Source organism: Perognathus longimembris, chromosome 1 (genome assembly GCF_023159225.1).
Source record: "Perognathus longimembris pacificus isolate PPM17 chromosome 1, ASM2315922v1, whole genome shotgun sequence".
Taxonomy (NCBI): domain Eukaryota; kingdom Metazoa; phylum Chordata; class Mammalia; order Rodentia; family Heteromyidae; genus Perognathus; species Perognathus longimembris.
This window is the reverse complement of record NC_063161.1, coordinates 6,910,658-6,924,388: the sequence shown is the minus strand read 5'-3', so window position 1 is coordinate 6,924,388 and position 13,731 is coordinate 6,910,658. Positions and strand designations below refer to the sequence as shown.

At 63.2% G+C, this 13,731-nt stretch overlaps 1 protein-coding gene across 1 annotated transcript; it reads right to left on the bottom strand.

Annotated features, from left to right (window-relative positions):
- Positions 1-1,091: 1,091 nt before the first annotated feature.
- Cbx7 (chromobox 7) lies at positions 1,092-12,000 on the bottom strand. Its single transcript, XM_048355240.1, is given in 7 exon segments — positions 1,092-1,349; positions 1,501-1,611; positions 1,614-1,794; positions 3,512-3,578; positions 4,673-4,738; positions 9,845-9,888; positions 11,723-12,000. Coding segments are annotated over 7 exon segments (696 nt in total). The 5' UTR covers positions 11,792-12,000; the 3' UTR covers positions 1,092-1,191.
- Positions 12,001-13,731: the final 1,731 nt, after the last annotated feature.

Below are 13,731 nucleotides of genomic sequence, written 5' to 3'. Positions count from 1 at the left end.
TCTGGGGCTGGGGGGGAGGCCAGTCCCCTGCAGGCTGCCGTCCCCCAATGGAAGCACTGAATTGACCCTGGACAGCTAGAGACTAAGGAAAATAGGGAGCCTCAGGATTTGAGGGTCTTGCTAACGGCATCCCAAACACAATGGGTGCAGGCTCTCTTTGGTTCGGGAACTGGAGAGGGGAGGAGTTGCCCTAGCCTGGGGCCCCACATTCTGCTGGTCTCCTGAGGGACGACAGTGCTGGGCCCCCAGCCATACCGGCTGCGTTCAGTCCACCGGGGGTGGATGGGGGAGCCGACCATCCCGCGCCCCCGGGGCCCCGCGCCCCATCCAAGAGGGCCAGGGTGGGGGTCCTTCCTGCCAGCCCACGGGCACCTTGTGCAATCCAGCAAACGAGTGCCCCTCCTGGCAGGCGCAGGCAGCCCAGCCTCCCCTCGCCAGAGTGGGCGTGAGGGGCGGGCTGGCGTGCAAGCTGGCCCGCTGTCTCCGGCTGCACGAGGAAGGGACACAGAAGGCAAGGAAGAAGGGTACAGGGGACGGGGGCTGCCCTGAGAACTGGCGGCCGCCTCCCCCACTGAGCCGCAGGGGAGGGCAGGAGGGACGAGAACCTGCAAAGGCAGGTCCTGCTGTCCCAGAGCCCCTACGGATGTCGTGGCACAACTCGGCAGGCACGGCCCACGCGTGGCCCGGCCAGATGGGCATGCTGGAGCCTCGGGAGCGGCCACGCCCGGGCCCCGGGCCCTGAGGGCTGAGCGGGCGGGGCCGGCCGGCCGTCACGTGACGCGCATGCAAGGCGGGGCGGCGCCTCCGTGGCCAGCTTGCTTGTGCTGGGCCGCCCCGTGTTCGCCGGACAGTTCCTAAAGGTGGTGGGCCCAGGTATGCGGCTGGGCATGCGCACGGGCGCGTCCGTGCCCGCTGGGGGAGAGGGACTCGGCTGGCGGCCCCGCCCGGCCACCTCCAGCCCTCCACCTGACCCCGGCCCTGGAGGTCAAGGCCAGCCTCCAACCCCGCCGTATGGAGGTCCCAGGTGAGGCAGGCCTGGAGTGGGGGGGCACACGCCCGCCAGGTGGGGCGCTTCCCCCGAGGCCGCTTCTTCTTTTCCACTGAAATGACCACCCTGCCCCAGCCCCTCCCGGTCTCTGGGGTCCCCACCCCACGCCCCAGAGAACGGGTGAGGAGGAGTGGGAGCCTGGGTCACAGCTTCCGGCCGCGGTCTCGGAAGAAGCCCTCCGCTGCGTGAGCCTCGCGGAAGGTGACGGTGACAGAGTTGGCGGTGATGTCCGTCACGGTCACTTCGCTGGAGGGGAGCGCGGGTGTCCAGGGTGGGGGCCCGTCGGCCAGGTCTGCATCTGCTGCAGCCACAGACAGAGATGCAGAGGGGCCAGGCTGACGGACAGGAGTGCGGGTGGGCGGGGCCAGGCAGCAGGCTGCCCCTCCCCCCTCCCCGCCCCCCACATGGGTCCACTGGGCTGGGGGACCCGAGGCCCGTTCAGGCTGCCTTACCCTCCTCCTCGGGGGGCTGCTCTGCAGGCTCCCACTGGCCGGCCGCCTGCAGGGCGTCTGGGGCTGCAGAGTCCTGCGGGGAGAGTTCCTGTCCATGGCTGTGACTTTCCGGGGGGGCCCGCGGGGCGGGAAGGGCAGGGCAGGCCCCCAGGGGCCCTTGTCCACCAGCTCGGGTGTCCCCGCCTTGACCACCCCCTCGGGGCTCCCGCTGCCGAGCGGGCACGTGAGGGAGAAGCAGAGCTTCCCCTTGCCCTTGGCCTTGTGAGAGCTCCGCAGGTCCATGCTGCAGAGCCGCTGCGGGGGCAAGCCAGGGCACCGTGGGTCAGCCCGGCCCCGCTGCCAGCCGCGGCATCTCCGCTCGGGCAGCTTCTCCCCTTCCCCACTGGCATCTGCCCTCAGCAGGGCCCCAGTGCACCGTCCAGGCTTAGAGACTACGCGAGACTCCTCCCTGGACCCCCCGTGTGGCCACTCCTCGGTCCCTGTACGGCAGCCGGGGACACGGCTCAGGCCAGAGCACCTGCCTAGCAGCAGGTATGTGGTCCTGGGTTCCATCTCCTGCTCTGCATTTAAAAATAAGAATCTGGCCTTCTGAAGCAAAGCAAGGAATCACCCTGCATTGGAGAGGGGCGAAGAGCTGAAGCTGCAGCAGGGATGCCATCCCAGACCCTCTCCTATACGCTCTGCCCCAAGTTCTGGGATCTGGGATCTGTTTTACTGACGTTGGGGAGAATCTGCACGACCATAAGGTCCATAATGTCCAGACACCGGGAGATGCTGTGTTCACTGTGGGACAGCACCAGTCGCGCACGGAGAGCTCTCTTGATGGGCCTGAGGCCACACCCCGAACGCAGAGTGCGGACGGCCAGGGCAGGCCCCCCGGGCCTGGGCCTCACAGGCCAGGAAACCCCCACCACCTGCGAGGCCAGTTCAGAGCAGGGCTGGGGCCTCTCCCCAAAGCGACCTGGGCAAATGTTCCAAGCCTAGCCCCCCAACTTACCGTCTCCCAATGCAGAGAGACAGCAGCAGTGCCCCCCACAGCAGCGCGCTAAGCGCTTACTCACACGCTGGCTCCTCGCTCTTCCCGTGGGGGGAGGGAGCGGCCCCACGGAGAGGACATAGAGCAACTCTACCGGGCCCTCCAACAGCCCGGCTGTAACCAGAACTAGGATGAAACAATCAGCACCCCTAAATTCCTAACCCACACAAGCCACGTGGTACAGTAAACGCTCACTGCTTTTAGCTGGTAGTTAGGAGCTAACTTGTTACCCAGCAACAGACACTACTTAAAGGGCTGAGGAGTGCGGGGCCCTGGGTTCAAGCCCTAGTACTGGGCCGGTGTGCGGGGTGGGGGAGATGTAGTCCTAAGTGGAGGGCACTGGGCATGTGGCCACGCCCCGTGAAGAGGCCACACCCAGACACGCTCACGTGGGCTAAAGGAAGACCCGAGGGACACTCAGTAACCCGGCATGGCATCCTGATGTCTTGGCCTCCAACACCAGCTGGGCCCGTGAACTACACAAGAGAGCATGCACCCCCGTCACCCAGGACGGGGACAAAACTCCAGAGCTCAGACACCCGCCCCGAATCCAAGCTCCACTCCCTTTTGAGGCCCCCAACCCCAGGGTGCCACGGGGGACTCCATAGGTCTTGCCCCACTCCCAAAGGCCAGGCTTCGCAGGGTCGGCCCGCCCCAGGCTCTACTCCAGGGTCTGGCCGTCTCCCAAGCGCCCTCAGCTCTGACGTGTGTTTCTAAGGTTGTTGAATATCGCAATTTTGTGTTCAAGGACTTTGAAGGTCACAGAGCCCAAGTCACAAGATTGCAAGCTTTCAAACCTCCTCACAAATGTGCCTTCCTGCCAGTGACTTCCCCAGGCTCCGGTCAACCAGGGACTTTGCCGGCCCCTTCCGTGGAGAGGTGCCCACTGCAGGGCCCGCCTGAGGGTCTCCCGGGAGAGTGCTCGCATGCGGGGCGGGGAGGAGGAGGGAGGAGGCCCCACCGCAGCGGGGTTACCTGCAGCAGAAGCCGCTTGGGCTTAGGGCCTCTCTTCCTATACCCCGACGCTCGGTCTCTCTCCTCCCTGGGGTGCAAAGCAGGTGGCAGAAGAAAAGGAAACACTGCTGACATCCACAGGGAGGCAAGGAAACCCCCCAAGGCTGCCCCCCGCCCCCCCCCCCCACTCCATTGCTCCCTCGGGACCTAGGGTCCTCACAGAGCTTAGATCACGCAGGGGACCCCCCAAAATTGAGGTGTTACTACTCCAAGGAGAGTTGCACAGAAATCTGTCAAGTGACTCCCTGACTGTCAAGGGTGCTGATAAGAGCAGGTGTCCCTGCATTTGGAAGCCCTGGGAACCGGAAGAGGAAAGGTCTCCCTCATCTGCACCAACTGGTGGGGCAGCAAGGGAGCGGGCGTGCCTCAGTGCCCGGCAGATGCCTGGCTCTGTGGGGCGCCCTCCGCACAAAGGAAAACATACACACCACACCTCCGTGGGACAACACGACCTTGGACTCGGGACAACAGCGCTCAAGCGATGGGGGAGGTCAGGGTCCTTCCCTGCGCTTACATCTCCACAGCCCCCAGCACACAGCCCCAGGGGCAGGGAAAAAAGGACCCAGATGCCCCCCCACCCCCACAGCTGGGTGACCCCAGGCCAGGCTGTCCGGGCTGGGCCTGGGCATCAAGGCTTGCGCTGCCACGCCAGGTCAGATATTGGTGTTCCAGGCAGCAGGGAAAGGAGGGTGCTGCAGAGCTGGTTTCTCCATCTGCATCAAGACCCTCACCCTGTCTCAAGGGCTGGCCGAAGTGCCACAGACCCAGGGCTCTGTGACCCAGGCCCTCTCTGGGAGGCGGGGCCTCACGGACCTCCTGGGAGGGCACTTCTTTCACGGGAATCTCCAGAGGCCCTCGCCCGCACCAGCAGAGCCCCTGCTGCTGCCAGGGGCACCTGTGTGGGCACCGGTGTTTTTATGTTCCTCCTGGGAACTGGAACGCACGCTGGGGGAAGGGTGTCCCTAAGAGATGGAGGCTGGGGCAGGAGAGGCCAGAGCCAACGGGACAGGAAAGGGGCCCAGGGTCCCCCCTTTTCCTCTGGCTGCAGACCAGGCTGCCCTATGCCTGCAGATGCCCCAACCTGCCCTCAGGCCAGACCCAGCAGCGGCCGAGGGCGCTTACTTCTCCTCGTAGGCCATGACGAGGCGAGGGTCCAGGATGTGTTCCTCCGGCTCCCATGTGCTGTACCTGGGGAGAGGAAGAAGGCTCAGAGCTGGCCTGCCTCCACCTGGCAACCCCAGGGGGCAGCCGCAGGGTCAGGGCTGAGGGCCACTCGACCTTGGCCCTGCCAGTAAGATGTGACTGAGCAACGTCAACAGGCGGGCCTATGCCACCTGGGCTCTGATGGTGCCAGAGCTCCCCTTCACCCACACACCCCAATCCCATGGGGTCCTGCTAGATTGGACACCGAATCCACACCGGGCTCTGAGGTCCCTGCATGGCCTGGGACACAGCCAGGGCTGGAACCCCAGCTCTGCCCTCAGCTAGCCAGGCAGCCCTGAGTCATGTCCTCCATGGCACTGTGCACCCGTGTCCACCTGTGGAAGACTGGTGTGGATTCAACGTGGCATCTGAGCACTCAGGGCCCAGCCTGGTGGGGATAGTGCTGATGTTCTCCTGTTTTGATGGGTGCTCAGCCTCCACTGTGGGGGAGCAGCTCCCTCCTACATCAGTACATGGGGCCGGGTCAGAAGTTCCCTGAGCTCTGGGCCTGGCCCACAACAGGTATCTGGTAAACACTGGCTGTAGGAACCGTGCAGTGGTGCAGAATTTCCGTGTCTTTCACTACGCCAGACCACAGCACACGAGGGCAGAGCTGGGGTAGCAGTGAGCACATCCTCCTCCCCACCCCCCACTGGCCTCCTTCCACCTGCATGCTGGCTTATGGGAGTGTAAGCTACCTTCAGGGCCTGAAAGTAGCTGGGGTGGAATGGAGTGGAGGTTGGTATTGGGGCTTGAACTCAGGGCCTAAGTGTTGTCCCTTAGCTTTTTTTCCCTAAATTTTGAGTCATGAACTTTCCTGCCTGGCTGGTTCAAAACCTGATCCTCAGATTCCAGCCTCCTAAGTAGCTAGGACCACAGGAGTAAGCCACTGGTACCAAGAAATAGCTCCTTCTGAGACATGTAACCAGGCTGGCAGGGAACTCTCATCCCCCTGCCTCCCCCTCCAGAGTGCTGGGTGACAGGTGTGCACCTCTATACCTGGCTAAAGCAGCTCACATTTTTGTGTCTAAATAATTTCATTTTAAAACCAAACTGTTCCCAAAATGGAAAGCCCAGTATTGCCATGAACAGATGCAAATACTATATATACATGTATATGTGCATACACACACACACACACAGTGCTGACCCCAGGGCAGGTGCTGTCTCAGCTTTTGTGCTCAAGGCTAGTACTCTACCACTTTGAGCCACAGCTCCCTTTCTAGCTTCCTATAAGGGTCTCACGGACTTGTCTGGGCTGGTTTTGAACCTTTATCTTCAGTGAATAGTTAGGATTACGGACAGGCACGAGCCACTGGAGCCTGGCAAGTACAAGATTTAGAAATAAAACGCATACAAAACACACATCCGTGTAGTACATGTACAAAGCACACGAGCACATACGCACTTACGCAACCCATGTACATAAGCCAGAACGGGGCCAGGCTGCACAGCAGCGCTGCAGCATGAGGGGGCAGGAGCCGGGTGTGAGGAAGCCCGTGTGGGGCCGAGCCCCGCCCCCCGCCCCCGGGATCTGCCTGTGCACACCGGCTCACCTCCTGGGCAGGGGCCGGCCCTGCCTGGAGCTCACGCGTGTGCAAGGCGTGCACGGTCCGCTGTGGCTCGGGGAAGCGGAGCTGCACAACGCCAGCCCGCCGCTAGGGGCCTCCCGGCCGGCAGCGCGCCGACTGTGTGACCCGGGGCAAGTCCCCGCGCTTCCCGGAAACTCCGTTCCCTCCTCTTAATAACCGCCGAGGGCTCCCGGGACGGCGGGAGCGATGCTCCGCCAGGAACTCGCCGGGGCCTCCCCGCCCTCCCAGGAGGCCTAGGCTCCTAGGTCACCCCATTTGCAGACGAAGAAACGGGAAGCTCAGAGCTCGGGCAGCGCCCGAGTCTACTAAGCCGGCCCGGGGCCATCCACGTCGGGCCGAGTTCCGGGCCCGGGCCTCGCTCCGAGCCCCCGCACCGCCGGTAGCGGAGTCAGGCGAGGCTGCCGGGACGCGGCCCGCCCCTCGGGCGCCCGGAGTCCAACGCCAGACGCCGGACGCGGCCTGCGCTAGAATCTGATTGGACGTCAGCGGGAACGAGCGCTCTGAGCCCCGCCCCCGGCAGCGGCGGCGCGCACGCGCGGAGGGCGCGCGCCGGCTGGAGATAAACACGGCCACGTGACCGCCGCCCCGCCCCCACCCGGGTAAACAAGCTCCCGCCGCCGCGCCCCGACCGGCCGCGCAGGCTCCCGCCCGCCGGGATGGGGCGACGGGGACCTGGCCGGGCGGCGACGCCGGCGTCCCGGGCGTGGGTGCAGCTCCTCCCGGGACCCTGCGGCCACCCCGCTCCACTCTCTGCAGCGCCCGCCGAGCTGCACCTGGCTGCAGCTGTGGGCCTTGAACTCTCGGCCTCCACGGGGGGGGGGGGGGGGGTGGGGGCCGCTCATCCGGTAATCCCTTCCCTTCCCCTAGGGTTGTTGTGGAGACCGGCGTGGTGCATACGGAAGGCAAACAAGCGATCGATCGGTTTCAGAAACCTAGAGTGCAAAAGCTTTGTCCCTGGCACGGCGGCGCTAAGGACTTGGCTCAGGCCATCATCAGCAGGGCTTCAGTTTACAGATGGGGAAATGAAGACAGAATGGCTGCGGTGTTTGCCCGGGGTCACACAGCTGGCACCCACACATGCAGAGTTCAAAGGCAGGATGCTCAGGCCCAGTGGACCAACGCATAGCAAACAGGCAGGAGACTGCTGGCTCCTTGGGTGGAGTAGGCTGCATGCCACTCCGTCGTCCAAATCTTTGTGGGACTTTGTCTCCCCATCTGTAAATGGGCCAATGCCTGGCTCATGGGGAGGCTCACTGATGGCAGCTTTGTTACTGCTGCCCCGTGATGCCATTACTAAAGCCCCACGCAGCCAGGCCTACTAGAAGAAAGAGGCTGTGATTACAGTGGGCAGAAGCTGTCCACCCTGGGGAGTAAGATGTTCCTGGGAAGGTGGAACTCAAAGTGGGGGTGCTTAGGGTCTTGGAGACCCAGACCACCTACAGCTGACAACATTCTGTGCTTTGTGGCCCAGCCCCTCTTGAGCCATCTGTGGTGACTTGCAGAAGGTAACCTGTGCCAGTTCTACTGGAAGGGGCGGGGACAGTCATGTGCAGAAAGAAAAACGGGCAGTGCCTGCCCAGCAGCCTGGCTCAAGGGTGTTGTTATTTCTAATCACAGCCACTGTATTTTGATTACTCGATGTCTTTCTGGCCAGAGTGAGGAGGGGCGGGGTGCTGAGCAGGGTAAAAGGCCCCCTGCCCAAGCTGGCACTGCCCAGCCAAGGCTTCCAGGCCTAGGGGAGCAGCCTGACAACAAGGGTGGGGGGCTGGCTGCAAGGGCCATGGCTCTCCCCCCCCCCCCATCACACACACTGAGGTCTGGTGGTGGCAGCAGCTGAGACATGCAGGTGGCATTGCGGACAGCAAGCCCGGGCACTGCAGGCAGTTAGCAGTTGCATTCTGGTAGGAACCCTCCCTCTTTGAGCCTCAGTGTCTCCACCTGGAAAGACTATAGGAACATTTTCCTTTTCTTTTTTTCTTTTGTGACAGTACTGGGGCTTGAGCACGGGATCTTGCCCTCTTGCTGAGCTATTAATTGGAGGTAAGTGAGCTACTGGCACCCAGCAGAGAACATTAGAATAACTAAGGAGGTTTTGAGGTCTAGTCTGGAAGTGGAAACCATCCCTTAGCTTCAGTCCCCAGTGTGGGGCAGATGGAAAGGAAACAAGCCGAACCTGGCTCTGCATTTCCAGCCTCCAACCTCACAACCACCAGCCAAGGAAGCTTCTCTATTCCAACTCAAAGATGGGGAACCCAGGAAGCAAAGTGGGGGCATGCAAAAGGAGAGCCCACACCATCTGCTCAGATGGCTTCTGGGACCCCATCTGCCAGAAGGGCCCACCTTGTGGTCTCAGCATGTTAACAACAAAAAAAAGCAGCAAGCGCACAGGCCAGGGCATACACAGAAACAGAGGAGCCTCGGAGGACTTCCGGCTCCTGGCTCGTGCTCTCTCCCTCCTTTGCAAGGAGGCTGTGGCCAGCAACTAGCTTGTGGACGAGTCCCACGTGTCCAGGTGACCAGCCCCTCCCAGAGGCATGGGGGTAGTGAGGCCCCCCCTCCCAAGGGTACTGTTGCCCTAGTGGCCACCATCCTGCAATCAGGATGCCAGCGGTTCACCTAGGACTCCGGAGCCCACCTGGCAGAGAGGGAAGCGGAGGCAGGGCTCACACTCAGGGCTGTCCCCACCCCACCCCCCACCCAGCAACTTAGAACTCAATCCTAGGTCAGCCTCTCACCTCCCACCCCAGAAGAGAGAAGCTCCTAGCACTGATACACAGCAAGGCAGAGGGGGGTGTTCCAGGATCCAGCCTCCTGGAGGGGGGGGGCAGGACACCCACATACCAATGGGCTAGCTTGTCTCCCACCCTGACCACTCTTCATAGGGAGGTGAGTGGTTTGTGACAGAATCCCTGATTGGGTAGAAGAGGTGGAGCAGCTGGAAGAGGTCTTAGCTTAGATCCCCCAACTCGGGGATGGGAGACGAGGGAGGCAAAAGAGGAGAGACTTGAAAATGGGAAGATTTAAAGTTCAAGTCCCAGTTCTGCCTCCATGCTAGGGTAGCTTAAGGCAAGTTGCTTACCCTCTCTGAGCCTGTTTGCTTATCATGAGAGGTCAGGGGCACATCACAAGGCTGTCTTGACTGGCAACTGACCCTGCAGACTGGGAAGTGTCACCCAAAGGCTCTGCCTCTCCCTACAGGACACTGGAACTTGGGAGTCTCCTCATCCAGAACTGTATTTGCTGTGCCCTGAGACTGAAGCGAAAGGTGCTAGGTCTTCACTCCCAGGGCGATGAGATGCGGTGGGGGAGGGGAGGAGGCGGCTGGAGTGGAAGAAGCTCCATACCCCCCACCCCACCCCACCCCCCACCAGCCTGTGCTCAAACTCTCAATGAGCAGAGGGGCCGATCATCTAGTCTGGGTCAGCTGTAGAGCTGGAGCTAAAGCCAGGCTTGGGAAGGGTGAGCGGCGGACACACACGGACACACAGAGGAGCCTTACTTGGGGGGCCATCCTTTCCACTTCACCAGATACTCCACCTTGCCCTGCAAAGAGAGGAAAACGGACACAGTGAGACGCACTCGTCCCTGGGACACAGCTGCGGCAACCCAGACCTCCCCAAACGCTGGCTGCTCAACAAGGAGCACGCCTGGACGCAAACATCGTGAAGCCCAAGTTCAGAGCCTGCCACACATGGGGAAAACTGAGGCCACAAGGAGATAGACACGGGTGCAGTCTCAGAGCCGAGGCTGGAACTCTTTCTTCCGTGTTCTCGGGCTTAACTCAGGGCCTGAATTCGGCCGGGTCGCTTTTTTCAAAGCATTCTGGCTCTCCAGCCACACCTCCACTCCTAGCTTCTGGCTGGTTAACTGGAGTCTCATAGACTTTCCCACCAGGGCTGGCCACCGCCATCCTCAAGCCTTAGCCTCCAGAATAGCCAGGATTACCGGCGTGAGCCAGCAGAGCCCGGCTTCCCTGCAGGCGGGGAAGACACTGGGCTAATAGCACATTTCCCCCCAGCGATGGTCCCGCAGCTCCAGCCCCATCGGCGGGCTACGAGGCGGCAGGCCAGCGGTGTACACGGGGATACACTGTGTACACTGGTCAACCTCCAGCTTAGCTCAGCTCTGGGCAGCGGGTAAGGCGGCTCTTCACCAGACCACTGAGATCCCCACATGGCACATCCTCAAAGACGGCTGCCCTCCCAGCACCTGGGCTCTCCCCACAAATCGCACTGCCCAGCCACGGCGTCCACTTCCTCCGCAAAAACGTCGAGCCTCCGCCGTCGGAAGGACAGCCCCCTCACACCCCCGAGGAGGGACGGAGGGCTCAGGATGGTGCTCCAACACCCCAATAGGTGTGGAGTGCCCCCTGCAGAGCCACCCCCCGCTGTCCCGGGAGGACCGGTGGTGGTGGGGACCGGCTTCAGGCCGCCTTCCTCCCCCCCCCCCCCGGAGTTGGAGCTGTAAGGAACCCATTAATCCTCTTTAAGCCGGAGGACACCATGGGGGAGGGAGATGGAGGTCGGAGCCCCAGCCGGAAGACAGAGCCGGCCCCCAGGTGGAGCTGAGGAAGGAGGGAGCTGACCCTCCGCCCGGGATGCGGTGGGAAGAATAGGGGCCGACGGCTCTGCGGGTGCGCGGCCCGGGCGGGAACTCTTCCCCGCCCGCCCGTGCCCCATCTGGGGCGAGCCACCTGGCGCAAGCCCGGCCCGGGCGCCGCCGCCGCGTCGCGGGCGCGCAGGGTGTGGAGGGCGAGGCGGGGGCGGAGCCCCGAGGATGCCAGGCGCGGGCGGCGGCCGGGCCCCCGCCGGGCGGGCGGGCGGGGGAGGGGAGAGGCGCACGGGGGCACCGGGGTGTGCGCCGGGGGGCCGGGGAGCCGCCAGGCCAAAGTCCGGCGGGAAACTTCCCCGAGGTCCCGCCTCCAACTCCGAAGGAGTCAGTCGGTCCTGAGCGCGCCGAGTGCCGGGTTCGAGACTCCTCTCCGCCACCGAGGCCGGGGGCAGGCAAGTTGTTTCCTCCACCGGGGCCTCAGTTTCCCTCCACCCCCCCACCGGGGCCTCGGTTTCCCCACGTCTAGGGTAGGAGGGGGGGGGGACGAGCCGGCGCTCGGGGTCCCCGCGGCCCCCTCCCCGTCCGACTCCGGTGGCCCCGGAGGCCCCAGCATCTCGGAGCGACAACTTAAACCCTACGGTCCGTACACGATGGCAGGGAAACTGAGGCACGGGCCGGAGAGCCGGGCTCAGCCACGCCGGGCCGCCCGCCCCGCTTTCCCCGTGCGCTAAGCCTAGAGGGGGGCGGTGCCGGGGACCCCCCCCCTCCGGCGACCCGGCCCGAGTCCCGGGGTCCCGGGGTCCCGGGGCCGCTCCGGGCGCCTCACCTTCCGCACGCGCTTCTTCCGGATGCTCTCCACCGCGAACACCTGCTCACCGATGGCTGACAGCTCCATGCGGGGCGGCGGGCGAGCGGGCCCGGGGCCGGGCCGGGCCGGGGGCGGAGCTGCGGGGCCGCGGCTGCGGCGCGCGATGCTGGGGCCCGCGGGGTCCCCGTCACCCTCGGCCCGGCGCGCACGCGCACGCGCGCACACCCCCTCGCGCTGCCTCACGCCGCCGCCGACGTTCCATTTTTGAACCTGCGCAACGTTTTCCTCCGCGCCGGCGGGCGCGCGCGCGCGCACGGGGCGGGGGGGGGGCGGGGCGCGGGCGGGCGGGGCGGGGCGCGGGCGGGCGGGCGCGCGCGCGCGCCGGCGAGCTGACCGCGGGGCTGCGCGCGAGCCCTGAGGGTCAGCCACGCCCCCTTCGCCGCCGGAGCCACGCCCCCTCGCCGCCGGAGCCACGCCCCCCTCGCCGTCCAGCCGACTCCGCGCGGCGCGCGCTCCGCGGCCGGCCGGGCTCCTCGGCCCTCGGGGCGGCGGGACTTATTTGGTGCGGTGCGCTCGCTCCCGCTGCTCGGTTCCTGGGCCGGACGTGATCTTTAAAAAACCGAGGCGCCAGCCCTAGAATCCTCCCGAGGACTGGCGCCGGGCCGGGCCGGGGCGGTCAAGTGCATCACCCACCGTCCGTCCAGCCTCCAGGAGACCGGGCCGGGTGCGGAGGGCCGGGCCGCGGGCCTTCGGCTCGGGTCTGGGCGTTCCGGGAACTGGAGGCCGGCACTCCGGGCGTCCGAGCCTCGCCAGCGGGGCCCGGGCGAGGCCGTCTGGCGCCCCGCGCCGAGGAGCCCCCCCCCCCCCCGCGCCTTTCTCCCCGACTCTTGCCACCCCAGGGGCTGCCCCTCCCCGGCCTCCACCCCCGGGCCTCCTCCCCGACCCCGGCCCGAGGGCCACCGGCCAGCCCGCACAGGCCCTGCCACCCCCCCCCCCCCCCCGTGGCCCAGCCGTAGGGCTCCTGGGCATTTATCCCGAGCGCCAGGGTCCGGGAAAGCACGGGGACCCCTGCACTTCCAGGCCCACTGCTGCCCTGTTCACAATAGCCAAGGGGTGCAAACAACCCAGATGCCCCACTGCAGACGAATGGATCCCCACAAGTGTGGCTACCCGTGCACAATGGGATTCTACGCGGCTACTAGAAGTGATCAAATAATGGCATTCGCAGGGAAATGGACAGGTCTTGGACAAATAATGTTGAGCAAGAACATAGAGAACAACGGTGCATGGTCTCCCTGATAAAAAACATGGGTCTTAGAGATAAATAACAGAGAGACATGACAAAGTAGGACCCAAGGCACCAATCCACGGGGGGACAAAAGTCTTGGGAGAAAGACACCAGAAAGTAAAACACAACCACTAATTCCTATCTACATAAATTAATATCCAGGCTGAAAAGAGCTCCAAAGATACGGAAGCACATGACTTCTTTGTAATTAATCTTAGAGAATTTAAAGGGCCCTATACTCTTTACTTCACATATGGTGTATACACGTGCACATCTGAGAGAAGCTGGGAGGAGGGCATAGAATGAGTAGAAATGGGGGGGGGGCGAAATACAGTAGAAAGGGCCCAGCAACTGCAATGGACACTGATGAGAACAAACTAAGCAACTCGAGGGCAGCAGTGAGGGAGGGGGCGAAATGAGAGAAAAAGAAGGAACAGATTACACTAAGCAAAGGAAACAGATATATCACCCAATCTGGAAGGAATTGCTTTTATTCTTACTGATCATAGACATCATAAGCATTGTAGATTAGATGGACAATGTTCATCAAGGGGAAGATTTTTTTAAAAAATGAAGGAAGCAAGGGGGGCTGGGGAGGGGGAAGGAGAAAAATGAGGAAGGGGTTCACAAGTAAGACAAGAGATGTGTATATATTCACTACCTTAAGTATGTAACTAACCCCTCTGTACATCATCTTGACAATAAAAAAAATAGCATAATGAAACACACTAAAAACTCT